This window comes from Sorex fumeus, unplaced genomic scaffold (assembly GCF_029834395.1).
Source record: "Sorex fumeus unplaced genomic scaffold, SorFum_2.1 ptg000013l, whole genome shotgun sequence".
NCBI classification, from domain to species: Eukaryota; Metazoa; Chordata; class Mammalia; order Eulipotyphla; family Soricidae; genus Sorex; species Sorex fumeus.
The window spans coordinates 18,401,769-18,420,269 of NW_026606070.1; the positions used below are offsets into that span (position 1 = coordinate 18,401,769).

Here is an 18,501-nt window from a genome sequence, read left to right on the forward strand (position 1 = left end):
AATGTGGAAAATCTTCATCTATTTACTTTTCTTCTTTAGGTCCCTTCCCCAATACTTTGCGTGAGGTTGAAATTGAGATCATAAGTAATGATGAATGTAATCAGAACAATGTGTATGGTGGGGCTGTGTCATCAGGAATGCTATGTGCTGGTTTCCTGTCAGGAAAACATGATGCCTGTGAGGTAAGAATTGACTCAAAAACAAACAAAAAAAAAAACACATGAATAGACACATGTCACTTCATGTGACTCTATGAAAAGAACATGTGAAGAAGAGGAGGGATTATAAAAAAAAAGGAGTGGATGAGCTACAACAAATAATCTGCATAAGTATCCTATTATTGTCCAGAAAGATATATGATAAATTTATCACCTGCTGCAAATTAGGAATCTGATTGGATTAAACAACTGGAAGCAAATACTAGAAATCAAACAGAAGCTACACACATTAACAGCTCCAATCCAGAGTTTTAATCAATAGTTGGCGATCTAATAAGAGACTGTGAAATGGGATTGCGGTTACCTCCATCGTCAATAGAGTGTCATCCCAGCAGTCCTTGAATTTTGGACTTTAAATGATATAGATTCACATATAATTTAATTATGATATCTAGGAAAGAGAACATATTTATATACTTACCCATAATCAAAATTTCACTGGAGCGATAGCACAGTGGGTAGGGCTTTTTCCTTGCACACAGCCAACAGGACTGTAAAATCTTATCACGCCGAAGGTTGTATGTTCACGGACTCACTGGACGGCACTGTTTCACCGCCTGCGTTCGGTGCTCTTGAGCCACTGTGTGTGGCCTGGATCGGAACGGCTGTTGGCCAAGGGCAGACGGAGGGAAAAATGGGGGCCAGGCTGGTCTATATCAATAGTAGTTTATTCCAATCCTCTTCACTCCTGTCTTTCTCTGCCTCCTTCTCCAGTCTTGGAAGCTCTCTCCTTCTGGCTCTGACTCTGGATCTCTGGAGCCCGAGCTCTTTCACTTCTGACCCCTTTTCCGAGCTTACGTCTTAGTTTATATAGCAGTCACATAAGGCGGTGACATAAAGGTGGGTTGAATACTGACAAATCAACAAAGAGAGGTAAGACCACTCCTCCAGGAGATTAACTCAAGGATAAAATCTCATCTACAGAGATTACTTCAGATTACTAGGAGATCCACCCAAGGGTGGGATCCCAACAAGGGTGTGTTCTTCCTTCAGTTAGTAATCTACTTAAATAGTTGTAATAAATCTACTTCTAATATTTCTAGCAATGTCATTCTGTATGAGCACAGTAGAGATATAAATTTAGTTTGGTTCTTCCTGAGAACATCTCACTATACATTTCGCAGTCCTCAGGCCAGGTTAATCTTCCTAGTTCCAGCAGGGTCCTAGTCTCGTCGTTACTTACTTTTGGATCATGACAGCATTTGTCCATGATCATGCCCTCAATTTATAGTTGAGTATCGTGGCTCTTTGGCCTGGCACATTTCGATGCCAGGGTAGCTCACTGCTTGCCCTGGGTCCATTCAGTCCCTCGTCGGGACCCTGCTTTTGGCGTGCTAGGAATTAAGGGCAACTGAGTCAAGAAATCAGATGCCCAGGAGTAAATATTATTCGGAGTCAATCAACTCCCAAGTTACAAAGCATAATATTAACTGTCTTCCTGTGTCCACACAGAAAGGACATTGCTTACAATACAAGTTCAGTGTTCTTAGATGGGTGTGACCTGACAAATCTAAGCTACCTGAGGAAGGACAAAAGAGTGTTATCCTACACAGGACCAACCCGAGTTCGATTCCTCCACCCTTCTCAGAGAACCCAGCAAGCTACCGAGAGTATCTAGCCCACACGGCAGAGCCTGGCAAGCTACCCTTGATGTATTCGATATGCCAAACATAGTAACAACAAGTCTCATGAAGGAGACGTTACTGGGCCCGCTCGAGCAAATCGATGAACAAGGGGACCGTGATTCATATGTAGAGATTAAATATTTATCTCAACCATATAAAACATTTATTTAAACATTTAAGGAGCGTGATTAAAACTGGAGATTATAAGTATAAGTAAAGGCCCTCCCGTTGATCGTCGATTTGCTCAAGCGGGCCCAGTAACGTCTCCATTGGAATTATTTGTTTGGTTTTGGTTCTGGAGTGACCACTAGCAGTGCTCAGGGCTTACTCTTTCTCTGTGCTCAAGGATCATTCCTGGAAGCGCCTGGAGTTGAGAAACCATATGCAGTACCAGTGACAGAGCAAGCAAGCACTTGAACTCCTGCATTATCGCTTGGCCCACATACATAACTAAAACTGGACAACAAAGTTTTCAAGATTTTACCAGTAATATTTGAAACTAGACACAACAACTTAACAATTCTTAAAGAATGAAAGAATAATTTTGTGAATTTAACATAATATCTAGTTCTATTACGTGCAAATATACCGCTAGTAGTCTGCTGTGGAATTTGTCAAGTAATGATTATAAGCGTTCACTTGCGCATCCCTTTTAGTTTTTTGATGGGGTGCACACCGGACAGTGCTCAGGGTTCACACCTGACTCTGCACTCAGGGATCATTCCTGGCTGAGTTCAGCAGATCATAGGGGTGTAGAAGTTGAATTGAGGTCGACCATGTGCAAGGCAAGCTCCCTGCTCACTGCAGTGTCATTCGCTACCCATTACTCCTTTTCTTTTTGAGTAAATTGTAAGGTACTGTGACAATTACTGAGAGAAAAACAAGCATTAAAAATGAATTCACATTTATGGCTGGCCAAATACCCTTATGCCTCTGGCTTTCAAGCTGTTGTTTGCCCTCTATCATTGGTCTATAGCTTCTGAAGCAGGTTGCACAGTAAAAGAAAAGAAAAGGAAATGAAGCCCCAGTGAAATTCTAGTCTGATAATAGAGCAGGCAGCTAACTAGAAACAACAAAAGGCTCAGACTTGTGCGGCTGCATTCTGAAACACAAAGGTTCCTTCAACTCAAGGCAGGAAAAATGTGATTGGTCTAAAATAAAAGTAGATTGAATGACTTTTGAAGAATAAATAAATGGATATACATTTATAAAAGGCCTAATTACACAAAGATGAATTCTAGTTATATTTGACTATATTCTGTAAGAGTAAGAGTAATCGATGCTCTCTTTTCTATGATCCAGTTGAGCCCTATTGTCTCTTTCATTAGTAGCACACAGGAATTTAAATAAGGTTGTGAGTCCATGGGCAATGAGCTAAATATACTTTTTGATAACCTAGATTTTTCGTGTCAGTTATTGTGTGATAAATGGTGACATTTGTTTGGAATATGTTTTATATAACCTCTTCTCTAAAACATATTGCCACACAGTATTGAGTGTTCAGATTACATTCCTATCCAGTGAAACAGGTGAAATGAAAATTCTAATCAAGAAAGTGTTTCTAGGACTGGAGAGACAATATAGTGGTTAACCTACTTGAGTTGTATGAGGCTGATTCTGGTTCAAACCCCAACATTACATATAATGGTCCCTTGATAGCCATCAGGAGTCATTCCTGAACATAGAGCCAGGAGTAAGGCCTGAACTTACTGTCAGATGTGTCCCCAAAATACAGAATAAAAAATCGAAAGACTGTTTCTACGTAATAGAGTTAGTCGAGGCTTCAGATAGTAGGTGACATGGAGTTGAATGTAGAGGCCATCATTCATGTATGAATTTGATACCTATGCTTTTGTTTAGATAAAGCGCAACTGGGGCAAGAGAGATAAAACAGTGGACAAAAGATTTGTCCTGCCTGCCACCTACATAGGTTCAATCATGGTGAAACATATGGACCCCTGAGCATTGCGAGGAATCATCCCTGAGCACTGCTAACTCTAGAGCAGTGCATTACCTGCCCCCAACTCTACACCATACACCCATTCCCAGGCAAAAATGTTTAGATAGAACAAAGCAAAAAAACAGTACAAGAATAAAACTCAAAACTTAGTTTTATGTATGCTAACTACTGAATGAATGGTTGTCACTAATGGAGATAACCCCTATTACTTCTGTCACTAGCAGAGATAACAATAATGAGTGCTATTATATTAATACTAATGGTAAATAAACTTTAATCTAGCTTTACATAATTAAAATATTAATTTATTGGACATTTATATTTGATTTACTCATATTTCTGATACCTCTTTGTTAAGTGAATGATATATCTTCTTCTTCAGGGTGACTCTGGAGGACCTCTGGTTATTTCAGAAAACAATAATATCTGGCATGTTATTGGAATTGTAAGCTGGGGGATAGACTGTGGAAAAGAAAACAAGCCTGGAATCTATACCAAAGTCACTCGTTACCGGGACTGGATTAAATCTAAAACTAACATCTGAAGCAACAGCAACCTCCTCATCCAGAATTTAAATGTCATGTGTGCTCACTCACAAAGTTTGTTTAGTGTTTGTTTTTTGCCATGTACATTGTCATTGATTTCAGGACACAAATAATGGCAATCTGATAACTCTCTACTTAAATAAGATTGAAGCCCGAAATGCTTTACAAGGAGCATACAAGATGTCATCCAATTCCAGAACATTGCAGCTAAGTGTTTCCGATCACCGTCATCCTCTTCCGGTTCTAACTACACACTTCTCATTCTAGAATAATACAGCAGTTTAATCTGATAGGTAGCAACTGGTTCAGCATTCTCTGTTGCATTTTTTCTCCTGACAGAGCACGCTGCCCTTCCCTGATTCCTGAGGAAGATTTTATCTTCCTCATTAAACAATCCTCATTAAGAATCTGTAGGTTGACTGTGTTAGACAAATAAAGATAATTCATTTCAACCAACACACTGTTAAGATGTATAATGAAAGGACACTAATGACAATCCTGGGATTTACGATGATGACTCTATAGTGAGTCCTTTGCAAACCTCAACTATGTACTTAGCCTCTCTTTGACATTTGAAAAGAGTAACACCACATTCATGCCCAATAGTGTGGATTTAAAATTTTAAGCCTCTACGTTAATATTTACTTGTTTTTTGAGCCACACCCTCAAGTGCTCAGAAGTTACTCCTGGCCTTTGTGCTCAGGAATCACTGCTGGTGGACTTGGGGGACCAGAGGGGATGCTGGGGATTGAACTTGAGTTGGCTGTTTGCAAGACAAGCATCCTACCTGCTGTACTATCTCTCTGGCCCCAGTTAATGTTTACTTTTGTACAATAAATAAACCCTTGGAACAGACAAGGAGAACTATATTGTCTTGTAGAACTCTGTTCTAAACTATGTAAAAATGTATTTTGATATTTGTAAAGTGGTCTTTCTGTCTATTCATTAAGTGGAAATGAGAAGAACCAAAGAATTAAGCACTCAGTAAGAAGGAATCACTCTCCATCTTTCCAAGTCACATAGCAAACTGATTTTTCACTTTTGCTTAATTGTTTAATAATGTAATTAATTTAGAAATAGTTTCATTTTTAATCAACGTGTGCACAACTAATAGACCAGTGAAACAGGTCAATATTAATTATATATTCATGTATAAATTATCTAATAAATTAACATAAAATTAAGTATACATAGACAATTTAATACAAAATTTGGGGATCTGACTTATTGTACAATATTTAATTTTACTGGTCAAATGTTAGATATTCTGTGAAAAATGATTTTAACATATATTACTCAAATCATCAAGAAGTGCCTTTGTATTGGTTTAATATGAGACAGTCATTTATAATAAAATGTGTGTAGTATTTAAATGAATATCTTATGACTTTGTATATAACCTTGTTATAACATTAAACAACTTAGGTCTTTTTCTGTGTATCTAAACCTTTATTTGTTTCTCCTCTCCTTTTACAATTAATTTAATGAACTAACTCTTATGTTAAGATTTTTTAAAGATATTCTTTTGTATTTTATATTAAATATGAGTCTCTCTTATGCATAAAATGTTATATTGCATAAATAAAATATATTTATAATATTGGAATCAAGCTATTTTCTATGATTGGTCTCTATATCACTTCATTTCTCAACCTTGGTACTACTGCTTTTAGTGAGAGATAATCCTTTATAATGGGTGGTGATGGAAAGGCAGTAGCTCTCTCCCACAAATTTTTTCTTCTACAGAGTCGTTGCCAATAATAACCCCATGAAGCTGTAACAAAGTAAAATGCACACAGGGCCAGGGAGACAGCTCCAAAGGCAAAGCACATGTGCATAAGCAAAGTCCTGATTTCCATCTCCACCACCACATACCCCTACTAAACCAAGCACAGGGGGATAGCCCTGTGTTCATGAGTTCCACACTGCTGAGTCTAATCACTGAACTAGAAGATTTTCACCTTCCAGACAAGAATTTTCAGGGGGAACCCCAGGTCTTTTGAATTCTTCTGGGTATGACCCCCCAAATACATACATACATATATATATATATATATATATGCCCTCCCTGCTGTACTATCGCTTTCTCTCTCTCCTCTCTCTCTCTCTCTCTATATATATATATATATATATATATATATATAGAGAGAGAGAGAGAGAGAGAGAGAGGAGGGAGAGAGAGAGATCAATAGATAGATAAATATCTCCAAAATTTCCAAATTTCCCTGAGGATAAAATTATGCTGAATTGGAATTATTGTTATAGGATCAATAGCACTGTAGCACTGTCCTCCCGTTGTTCATCAATTTGCTCGAGTGGGCACCAGTAACATCTCCATTGTCAGACTTGTTACTGTTTTTGGCATATTGAATACACCATGGGGAGCTTGCCAGGCTCTGCCATGTGGATGGGATATTCTCAGTAGCTTGTCAAGCTCTCCGAGAGGGACGAAGGAATTGAACCCAGGTCAGCTGTGTGCAATGCAAATGCCCTATCCACTGTGCTATCATTCTATTATTTCCTTATGCACTAAGAGATGTTTTTTAACCTTATCCCATACATTATACAGCACAGGTGTTATACAGCATAGAGCAGTATTCCAATCACATTTTAAAGACATCTGACAGCAGTGACTCCCTGACTTTACACCAAGCAAAGTAACAATTCAAGGAACATCAGCTAATTCAGACTGCAGTTCAGAGTCAACTTGCCTTTGAGTAGTCCATAATTTCCCAAAGTTCTCACGCCATCTCTGGATGAATTCCACAGTCTATGCTCCTTGCTTCTTCTCATTTTTCTTTACTTTGAGACTGACAAAAGACTGTATATTCTGGATGCATTTATACTAAATTAATCCTAGAAAAATTTAAATTGTTTCAAATTTTAACTTCATTTTAGGAGACTATTTGAGGGCTGAGCTGCTACAGGCAAATAATCTAGATAGATAGGTTAAAATAGATGGATGTAGGTCTATACATATAGACTTTTCTAGAGAGGATTTTGTCAAATACCTAAAGCTTGCATAAATGCACTCTTTATATACTTTATTTAGGCTGGAGTGATAGCACAGCGGTAGGGCGTTTGTCTTGCACGCAGCCAACATGGCCGACCCGAGTTCGATTCCTCCGCCCCTCTCGAAGAGCCTGGCAAGCTACTGAGAGTATCTCGCCCACACGGCAGGGCCTGGCAAGCTCCCCATGATGTATTCATATGCCAAACACAGTAACAACAAAGTCTCCAATGGAGACGTTACTGGACCCATTCAAGCAAATCAATGAACAACGGGAGGACAGTGACAGTGACAGGATCCTTAGAATGCCTAACTACTACCTGAAATGATATTAGATATTGGACTGAGACAAATGGCTCATTTCATTACCTCTAGTATTTGTAGATTGGACAATATAAGCATCATTATATACTAAAACTCATTGTTTGATATGGAGTCAAGATCAGATAAGATTTAGATTTAATTTTATTTAAATCTGTTCATTTCCCTCATAACATTGATCATAGTTATAAAAAAATGGCCATATAGGACCAATAGTTTTCTTTTTTTAATGTAGGATTACTGCTATTTATTCAGTCACTGATTAGGCTGACTGAATTGGGCATGAACTCCACAGACCAATAGTTTTCATATTGGGCAACAAATATCTATATAATTTCCAATATTTCAGAAAATTGTATTGGACATCAATGACTTAAGAATATTTCATGCATTAATTTCTATAATCACTCAATCATATATCAAGGATTTCTTGTTTTAGTTTTTTGTATCCCGAACACTGGGTGTACGATTGCGAATGCTGGAGAGATACTATAGGAGGTGAGACCTGTACTTTCCTTGCATCCACTGACCGCAGTCAGGGGTTATGCCAGAGCACAGAGACATCCCTATTCATGCCCACCCATCCCCTCGAATCCTGTTTTCAGACTACATTACAAGATAAAAGTGTTTTTGATAATTTCTGTTGAAAGCAGAAGACCGTTTAGGGAGTATGGGTGACCAGTCAAAGCAAAACCACTTTTAGATTCTACTTTCTCTAGGAGCACAGGTTTACTAGTCCACTAGGATGACATGACTTTATGAACCATTTCAGACCCATACCTAGGTAAGATGAAGCTTTCAGAAGTTTTCAACATTCCTGAGCCAGAGAGATAGTACTTGTCTTTATTTTTTAAATTTAATTTTATTTTTTATAAAGTTGTTCACAATAAATTCTTACATTCAATATTCCCACACTAATCTCACCATCATTATACCTTCCCACCAGCATTATTTCAAATTTTTACAACCACCATCCAAGTTTGCCCCATTTTCAGGTCTTAAATAATTTATTTTGTGTTGCTTATTATGAATAACTCTCAAAAATGAACAAAGAAAAGTTTTCTTAGGAGACAGTGTGTGAAGATTGTTGGAACTCAACCTGGAGTCATTAAATCCTTGTAAAAGAGATTACTAACATGTTGTTATAGGTTGAACCTGTGTGTTAATATTTTTTTAATTGAGATTGGTTGCCTTCTACTTTACATCATATCTAATGTGGTGTGCTGCTACTCCTGGTACATTAGTGGTGTAGAGTGTTTGGTGTTGTGTGACAGCTTTAGGAATTCTAAAATTTTAAATAGAATGGTACAGTTGGAGTTATAATTTTAATTGGATGGTGATTTTGGGATCTGGAGGTTGTTGAAGGGCTCACTGCTTCCCCCCACCCACCCCCAGGGTGCCCTCTACTGAAACTCAGCCTACCCTGAGTTCTGGAGGCATCTCTGCATTTTGTTTATCTCTTCCGAGATTTATTTGTGAGTCTCTGGATCATGGCTGGTTAATAATAAGCTCATATGGTGACAAAGGCAGTTTGTTGGCATGCCTGCCAGGCTCCTGGAAAAACAAGGGGGTTGGGGGAGGTCACCCATAAGACCCTAGAGATTTCGGTCACAAAATCCACATACCTGAGTTTTTCCATCAGACTCATTCTTAGGTGTGGCTCGTCTAGAGCCTGTAGAGATTGAGTGTAGGGCACTTGTCTTGCACTCAGTCAACCAGGGTTTGATCCCTGGCACCCCTTATCATCTGGTTCCCTGAGCTACCCAGAAGCAATTTCTGAGTATAAAGCTAGGAGCAAGCCCTGAACCCAAAACAAACAAAACAACAACAACAACTAATATTCAACTCTCCTTAGACAAATATCCCAGTATTTCCCCAATTATTAAAATATTGAATAAGCAAAATAAAGCAACAGGGATGAATTTTAACAAAGAAAGCTATATTAAAGGCAACCAAAGAGTAGTAAATAGGGAGGGACAAGACATTTCTAATGACACACACACACACACACACACACACACACACACAAAATAACAGTTTGTTAGGAAAGAAATCAACTCAAATTAAATACAGGATTGTATAATTTGTTGAAAGGATTTTATTGTGGATGAATCTAGTAAATAAAAAAAACCAACAAACCACTGACTCACTACTGTATTCACTAAAATACTCTGACTGAAAAACAAACAAGTGTGTTACTATGCTGCCATCTCCTGGTCTATGATATTTTAAAAATATATTTTATTATAGTTTTATGTCCAGCTATGAAATGATTGAACTATTTTTCAATATAGTACAACAAAGGGCTGGAGGTATAGCACAGCGGGTAGGGTGCTTGCCTTGCACGCGGCTGACCCGGCCAACCTGTGTTTAATTCCTCTGCCCCTCTCGGGGAGCCCGGCAAGCTACTGAGAGTATCTCGCCCGCACGGTAAAGCCTGGCAAGCTACCCCTGATGTATTCAATATGCCAAACACAGTAACAACAAGTCTCACAATGGAGACATTACTAGGCCCGCTCAAGCAAATCGATGAACAATGGTAGGACAGTGCTACAGTACAGTACAACAAAAAATGTGACAAAACTCTAATTTTCCTCTATGGGAAAAAATGTTTTATAACCTTTCATATCACTGTCTCTTTATTGCTTCATTTACATTTTTAAAAATGTGGGTTATTTATAAAAGTATATATGAAATGTACATGCACTTTTATCTTATCAAGATGTTAAAGAGCGCTGGACACTTACGTCTTCTAACCAACCAAAGAGATTAACTATAGAAGAGGCAAACATGAATTCTAGGACAAGAAATGTCATTTCTCTATTTCCTTATTTTTCTATTGCTATAGGATTTTATTTCTTTAAGTATTTTTATTGTTCTTTAGGTAATACAGTTACAAGAATGTTAATTTATATGATATTAAGTTACTGCCCCTTCAGTACCCAAGTGCCCAAGATTCTCCACCACTGTCTCATCACCTCTATTCTGCCCTTACCTAACCTCTACCCCCTGCTAAATAAAGTCAGTTTTGATTCAAGAGGCAAGAATTTGTCTTCATTATATATTGTCCACTCCTTTATCCAGTTTTTCAATATACTACAGACAAGTATAACCACTTGGTAATTGTTTGCCCCACTGAATTATTTTATTTAACAAGACATTTGTTTCATTTATGTTGTAGCAAGCTGTAATGGAGGCACAATATGACACTGTGTATACATATCTATATCTATCTATATACCCATAGATATACATTTATCTATATATATATATATGTGTATAGCACTGTAGCACTGTCCTCCGGTTGTTCATCGATTTGATCTAGTGGGCACCAGTAATATCTCACAACAAATGTGAGATTTGTTGATACTGTTTTTGACCTATCAAATATGTCACGGGTAGCTTGCCATGCTCTGCCGTGCAGACGAGATACTCTCGGTAGCTTGCCGGGCTCTCCGAGAGGAGCGAAGAAATCGAACTAGGGTTGGCCGCATGCAAGGCAAATGCCCTACCCGCTGTATTTTGTTTCATATTTTATTTTTTTCCTGACTATTGTACTTAGTACTGCAATAAATGTAGGTTACATATAACTCTATGAACTAATGCTTTTTTATTCTTGGGATAGAAGCCACTAAGTGGGCTTGCAGGTTCGTTAGGAAGCTCTATTATTACTTTTAAAAAAGATCTCTGTACTATTTTCCATAGAAGTTGAACCATATCATATTCTTACCACCACTGAATGTGTTTCCTTTATTTATTTACATATTTATTTATTTATTAATTTTTACATATAATAAAACCGGGAAAGTGAGGTGATCTTGACTTTTGTATAAGTGAGCACAGATGGTTGAAGCTTAGAGTGAAAAGAAAATAGTTGAAAGAAAAGATTTCTAGGCTGTACCCAATACCCTGCCTTTCCTATGTTGCCTTACAGTCTTTTAAGCAGACATTAACCCCATGTTGGAGGCCACTTATTTTGAAATGATTAGATCTAATACATGCTAAGGAGAATAGCTTCTAGAAAAGAGGGAACTAATCACCTCCTTCCAGGTCTTCTCTTCCTCATCCTCACACTGTCGGAATTCTAGGGCAGTGCATTAAAGTTTGGGGAATATTTCCTTCCAGCATGGTTTCACTCTAAGTCTTCACATACATAGGAAATCCACTGCAGATTTTAGTAAACATAAATCCCTCTAACCATCTTATTTCTACTGGCTTTAAAAACTACCATGTACTCTAAATCCTCCCATGGAACATAATCAATATACATACATCTATTGTTTTATAGCCCATAGTATTTCCTCATGTGTCTTATAGTTTATGTGACATGTACTTTCATTATGCTCATCGTCCAAAGTCTGTTTAATTCTTCATCAAGTGTCTGTCAAAGCAACTAGTCATTTCATCTTTACTAATTCCTGGATATTTATTTCTCCAGGCTTTTATAAGACACCACAGCAGCAAGCTTTCCCAGTCTTCTTAAATCTTTTACAGAGCACTAAATTGCATATTCAAGAAAGTCAGTGAATTCTCCTCTAACTAGTCTTCCATGCATCTTGTATAAATATTCTTACAAAGATACAAAAAGAATAAAGTACACTATGAAAGAGAATGGGAGAGAATTGCATAGGAAACATAAAATGGTTGCTTGAAACAACAGAAATCTGGTTTAGGTTCAGTGATAAAGTAAAGGCCCTCCCGTTGATCGTCGATTTGCTCGAGCGGGCCCAGTAACGTCTCCATTGGAGACTTTGTTGTTACTGTGTCTGGCATATTGAATACTCTCGGTAGCTTGCCGGGCTCTCCGAGAGGGGAGGAGGAAACGAACTCGGGTCGGCCATGTTGGCCGCTTGTAAGGCGAACGCCCTACCCACTGTGCTATCGCGGTTCAGTGATAGGAAAATAAAATTAGACTAAACAATTCAGTTGTTTAACTACAGGTCTGTTTGTCTGCCTAAGGGCATAAGGAAAAATTTGTGGAAATATGGATTTAATCAGGCTTATCTTTTCATCAAGAGAGGTTATATAACATGAAAAATAGAGTCATTTAAAAATCCTCTCTCTTTTTCTCTCTCTCTCTTTCCTTTTGGGCATTATGGTTTGCAATACAGATACTGAAAGGTTATCATACATATCCCTTTAGCTACTTTAAGCACTCAGGTCTTGTCCAGAGTGATCATTTCCAACTTTCATTGTCATGGTGGTCCCTTCTCTATCCTACCTATCCTCCACAGAGGCAGGCTGTTGGGGAAAGGGGGTGGGGGGAGGAGATGACAACAGGGAAACTGAGGACAGTGGTGGTGGGAAATGTAGTGAAGGCAAGGGCGTTAGAACATTGTATGACTGAAACCAAATTACCAACAACTTTGTAACTGTGTATTTCACAGAGATTCTATTTAAAAAGGAAATAAATAAACAAAGGAGCCGGAGTGATAGCACAGCGGGTAGGGTGTTTGCCTTGCACGCGGCCAACCTGGGTTTGATTCCCAGTATCCCATAAGGTCCCCTAACCACCTCCAGGAGTGATTCCTGAGTGCAGAGCCAGGAATAACCCCTGAGCATCGCTGGGTGTGACCCAAAAAAACAAAAATAAATAAATAAATAAACAAATAAAAATCCAAACTATTCTCAGTACCAAAAACATACCCTGGCACATTATAGTGACCAGGAAAATTATCTTTTCATTGAATTATTAAGTTCCATAATATTTAGGTCTCTCTGAAATTATTGCAATGCAATTAAGTCTGAGCTTCTAAATGCTATGATTTTTAAGCTATGTGATACTTCCCACTCGGGAACTTCAAGTTTTACAACCCTTATAATCTGTTATCAATTTCCCCTTTGCAGAGAGAGAACAAAATTATCAGCTGAAGAGAAATAGCTCAGAAAAATATCTTATATGTCACCTAAGAAAGATTTATTGCTATTACCTCATCATATAATTCTTATGTACTTTAATATCTTTCATCACTAGTCATTGATATGAAACAATCCCAAAGCAGTGACATACCAATCTGAATTGCACTAGCACATTTATAGCACAGTAAATCCTCAAAAAATGCTTCAATGTTATTTCATTCAACATCAATTTCATTGTATACATATGTGTGTGGTGCATGTATGTGTGCATATGCATGTGTGTGAATACCATACCAGTAAGATTTTCATTTAAAACTTTAACAACCTATATAAATTAGAAGTCCTCTCACATAAAGCCACAGTTTCCAATAATCTGTCAATGACATTGAGTATTTATCGTATTTTAAGGAATAAATACTTTCTGTGAGAAACTCTAAATTTAAAAGTACAGATTTGGGCAATAAACAATAGTGCACATTTTATGTAGTGATTGATTTAAATGTATTCAAGTAGATGGCTGAAGTGAAAAAATACCCACTTCGTCTAAGTTGAAATTGTGAGTGTAACTGGTTGAGATGGTACAATTAAAAGATAGCAAAGGAGGATGGACCAATACTATAGTGGGTATGGCATTTGTCTTGCACGTGGCCAACCTGGGTTCGATTTGCAGAATCCCATGTGGTCCCCCAAGCACTGCCAGAAGTATTTCCTGAGTGCCAAGCCAGGAGTAACCCTTGTGCATTTCCAGGTGTGACCCCAAAAGAAAAAAAGTAAAAAAACAAAAAAAGAATAGAATAGCAACCACTGATTGACACTTCCATTTCCACCTCCAGTTATCAGGTAATGAGGAAGCTTAATAAAGTTACATTATAGGGAACTGCAGTCCACTGCCAGGGACATGGGGCCAAGGATGCCTGAACCACGTTGTAGGCCAAATTAATAGTACTTTGGTTGGCTGTATTATTACTTTGCCCCAGTGGTGCTCCGAATAAAACTATTTTTGAATTCCAGTTTTATATAAAAAAATAATACATTATATTTAATTGATAGAAGAAAAGGATTGTGGATCCAAAGTTATTTGGAGAGAGAATGACAATTCTGCCACTTTCAGCAAATTATTTTGATATCTGAAACTCAGTTTCTATTTCCATATAAAGTATTGGAAAAAATGTCTGACCACTGATAAATATTTATTACAATCTCATTTGTCTTATTTAGTGTGGGGAGCATCTTACAGGAACTGCTGTATTAATGCCACAATGGCCTAGAAAGTTATTACGAATCCACATACAAGTGAGGAACATAAGCTATAGAAGGGTCAAGTACCAGCCACAAGGAGAGACAGGTTCAACAGGGAGGTGTATCTCTTTCTGCAAAGTCTTGTCTCAATCAGGTCTCTGCCACCCATGAAATACTTCTGGCAGTTATTGCTGGTGCAGATGTGGCAAGAAAGGGACCTTCCTCTGTTGCTGGTGGGAATGCCGACTGGTTCAACCCTTTTGGAAAACAGTATGGACAATTCTCAAAAAATTAGAAATCAAACCCCCATTTGACCCAGCAATACCACTCCTGGAAATATATCCCGGAGAGGCAAAAAAGTATAGTTGAAGTGACGTCTGCACTTGTTTGTTCATTGCAGCACTGTTTACATTAGCCAGAATCTGGAAAAAACCTGAATGTCCAAGAACAGATGACTGGTTAAAGAAACTTTGGTACATCTACACAATGGAGTACTATGTAGCTGATAGAAAAGATGAAGTCATGAAATTTATATACAAGTGTTACTACATGGAAAGTATCATGCTAAGTGAAATGAGTCAGAAAGAGAGGGACAGACATAGAAAGATTGCATTCATCTGGGGAACATAAAGTAACAAAATAGTAGACTAACACTCAAGAATGGCGGAGATTAGTACCAGGAATTTTGCTCCATGGCTTGGAGGCCAGTTGCACACGCTGGGGGAAATGACATCTCAGACAGAGAAGGGAGGACCAAATAAAGGGTGTTGGAAGGATCCTCCCAGTATGGGAGATGCGTGCTAAGAGTAGACTCTAGACTGAACATGATTGCCACTCAATGCCTCTTTTGCAAACCACAGCTCCCAAAAGGAGATAGAGAACCAGGGGGAATGCCCTGCCACAGAAGCCGGGTGGGATGGGGGGACGGGGACTGGGATGGATACTGGCATCAGTGGTGGTAGAGAATGGGCACTTGTGGAGGGATGGGTACTCGATCATTATATAACTGAAACCCAAGCACAAAAATTTGTAAATCTACAACTGTACCTCATGGTGTTTCACTAATAAAAATCTAAATAAAAAAAAAAAAGAAAAAGAAAATACCAGTTATTACCAGAGAAGGAAATAGGAAATTCCACAGTACGTCTTTAATTCTCTGGAAAGTCTGCACATAGATGGAATCAGGTAATTTTATAAAGACTGATGCTTAAAAGATTTGAGCAGCTTGTATAAATTCAGCGGGTAGGGTGTTTGCCTTGCAACACGTCCCACACAGCCGACCCAAGTTCAATTCCTCCACCCCTCTTGGAGAGCCCAGAAAGCTACCCAGAGTATCTCACCCGCCTGGCAAAGCCTGGCAAGCTACCCGTGACGTATTCGATATGCCAAAGACAGTAACAACAAGTCTCATGATGGAGATGTTATTGGGCCCGCTGGAGCAAATCGATGAACAACAAGAGGACAGTGCTATAGTGCTACAGTATAAATTCAATTAACTACCAAAAAGATTTACATTCAGATTTACATTCTAGTTTACTCCCCTTTCATTGATTTATAAAGTACTATATCAAGAAATAAGAGGGAGAAAAGACAGAAAATCAAAGTGAAATGAATGGTAGAATGTAACCATATGAGCTTTATTTAGTAGGTTAAAGTATATTCAACTGAACTATAGTGCTAATAATAATTGCTAATGTATCTGTACAAAACACTGGTCAAAGCACTATGCATATCCTAACTAATTTACATTTCAAAAATTAGGTACAAAAATTAGGTGGTTACTAGTAGTACAATTCCTACTACACTCTGGTAGAAAGTGAGATGCTGGAGAATTGTGTGCATGGAGCCAAAACATTCACAGTATTGTAAATCATAGTGACTAAAATTAAATTTAAAAATAAAATTTGGAGCTGGAGAGACAATATAATGTGTAGGGGGCCTGCCTCGCGCATGGCTGACCTTGTTTGGACCCACGGTATCCGATATGATCCCCTAAACACTCAGGAGTAAACATTCAAGATTATCTCTGAACATTGCAGAGTGTGGCCAAAAATTAAAAGTAAACAAATAAGTAAAAAGAAAATTTAAACTAGAAAAAAAAATTGCATCAGGGCTGAGGATGTGACTCGGAGGTAAATTACACACTTACATGTGTGAAGCACTAACTTTGATCCCTAGGACCACAACAATTGAAAAAAAAAAAAAGAACATAGATTTGTGCCTCTTAACACTGATCTTTAAAAATATTAAGTAAAGAATATTAAAGTTCCACAATATGTATAAACTTGATCCTTTTTAATGTTCATGCTTTTATATGAATTACATGCGTACGTGTGAGTAAATGGTTAGCACATTCTATAAAAGGAAAGAGCCTTATAACACCACCTTTGAGAAGGGGAGATTAAGATATGGTCACACAGAGCTTCAGTTTCATTTCTAAAGTAGCAATGTTCACAAAGAGGTTATATTCATGTTATTTATTTAAAAATATGATTTGTGCTCCATCTCTTTTTTCTTTATTTTAGCAAATCTCTATCTAACAATTAAAAATTTAAATTGATATTTATTAATAAGTCATTCTGTAAAAGATCTGGTTCACTATAAATTTATTTGTATGTACTCTCAAAAGTAGATACTTTCAAAGAAAAATGCTAACATATTAATAAACTTTACATTCCTGTGAGAAATGGAGATACCTGATGCTCTTTTAGAAGTATTTTTTTAAATTATATTATGTACCCAGGCTTTTGGAATGTCAAATTGTTTTTATTGAAAGATTTTAAGTGGAGATTTCTTTCATTTGTTTGCATATCTACCAATAATCTTTTTAAAACTCTTAATCCTAGTACATTCCTGAGGCATTTCTCAGTTTGATCATTGCAACTAGTTTCTTTCTCTTACAAAATTAGTCAATAGCAAAAGAAAAATATTACTTTCTTGTTGGGACTATGCTGTCTCTGTTTTCTTGAAGCTATTCTAATGGGTTGAGGCTTCTCTGTTCAGACTTGTCAAACTAGTTTCATTTCAACTACTTAGAAATTGTTTCCTTATTTCTTCAACCCATAGACCTCTAGCATATCTAGAGATGCTATATAGTTGATTAGAAAGTTGGATTCAGAGGGTGAAGCCCTACAAGATCATATTCTTCCTCCGGGATAGGATGTATCGGTAAGTTCAGCTCTGTTTTGTGAATGGTTGTTTGCTCTACTGTCTGTCAATGATTAGCCTTCTGGTATGTCAGTGGACTCCATATGAGGTAACCTCAATTAGATTCTCAACCTGCATAGGATTTTGTGAGATATCTGGAATTATTATAGCATCTTGGTTAATTCACCTGTGTGTAATGAACAATTTTGCTTTAAAATTATTTTAATGATTTCTATGTTGCCAAATTAAAAAGTCAGGATTGAGAAGCTAATCAGACTTTACATGTGATTGTTCGCTAATTAATTCTAATTTCCAAAGGAGGAGGCAAGTTTGTACATTTGTTTTGCAAAATGTCGCTTTTCAGCAATTTGACTAATCTTGACTTCTATAGCACTTTTCCTGTAGCTTTTCTTCTTTATACTTTATAGTCAGTTGCTGGGAACTAATCCAGATTAGGAGGTCAGGAGCTGTAGAGACACCTGCTGTCACCATAGAAATCCTAGGACTCTTTGGTGAAGGAGTTAGAAACAGGAGCTACAGATATGTTGAAAGTGTGTATGTCCTTTAAAATTTGTTT

General features: G+C 37.6%; 2 protein-coding genes across 2 annotated transcripts in view; both read left to right on the top strand.

Annotated features, from left to right (window-relative positions):
- LOC130020590 (transmembrane protease serine 11G-like) overlaps window positions 1-4,347 on the top strand; it is a 33,929-nt gene extending 29,582 nt beyond the window's left edge. Inside the window, exons 10-11 of the mRNA XM_056111181.1 lie at window positions 40-182; window positions 4,186-4,347. Coding sequence (XP_055967156.1) covers window positions 40-182; window positions 4,186-4,347 — 305 coding nt within the window. The remainder of the gene's footprint in view (window positions 1-39; window positions 183-4,185) is intronic.
- Window positions 4,348-17,937: 13,590 nt separating this feature from the next.
- The window catches only part of LOC130020591 (transmembrane protease serine 11A-like), a 67,115-nt gene continuing 66,551 nt past the window's right edge, over window positions 17,938-18,501 (top strand). The window contains exon 1 of the mRNA XM_056111182.1: window positions 17,938-17,945. Within this exon, the coding sequence (XP_055967157.1) occupies window positions 17,938-17,945 (8 nt within the window). The remainder of the gene's footprint in view (window positions 17,946-18,501) is intronic.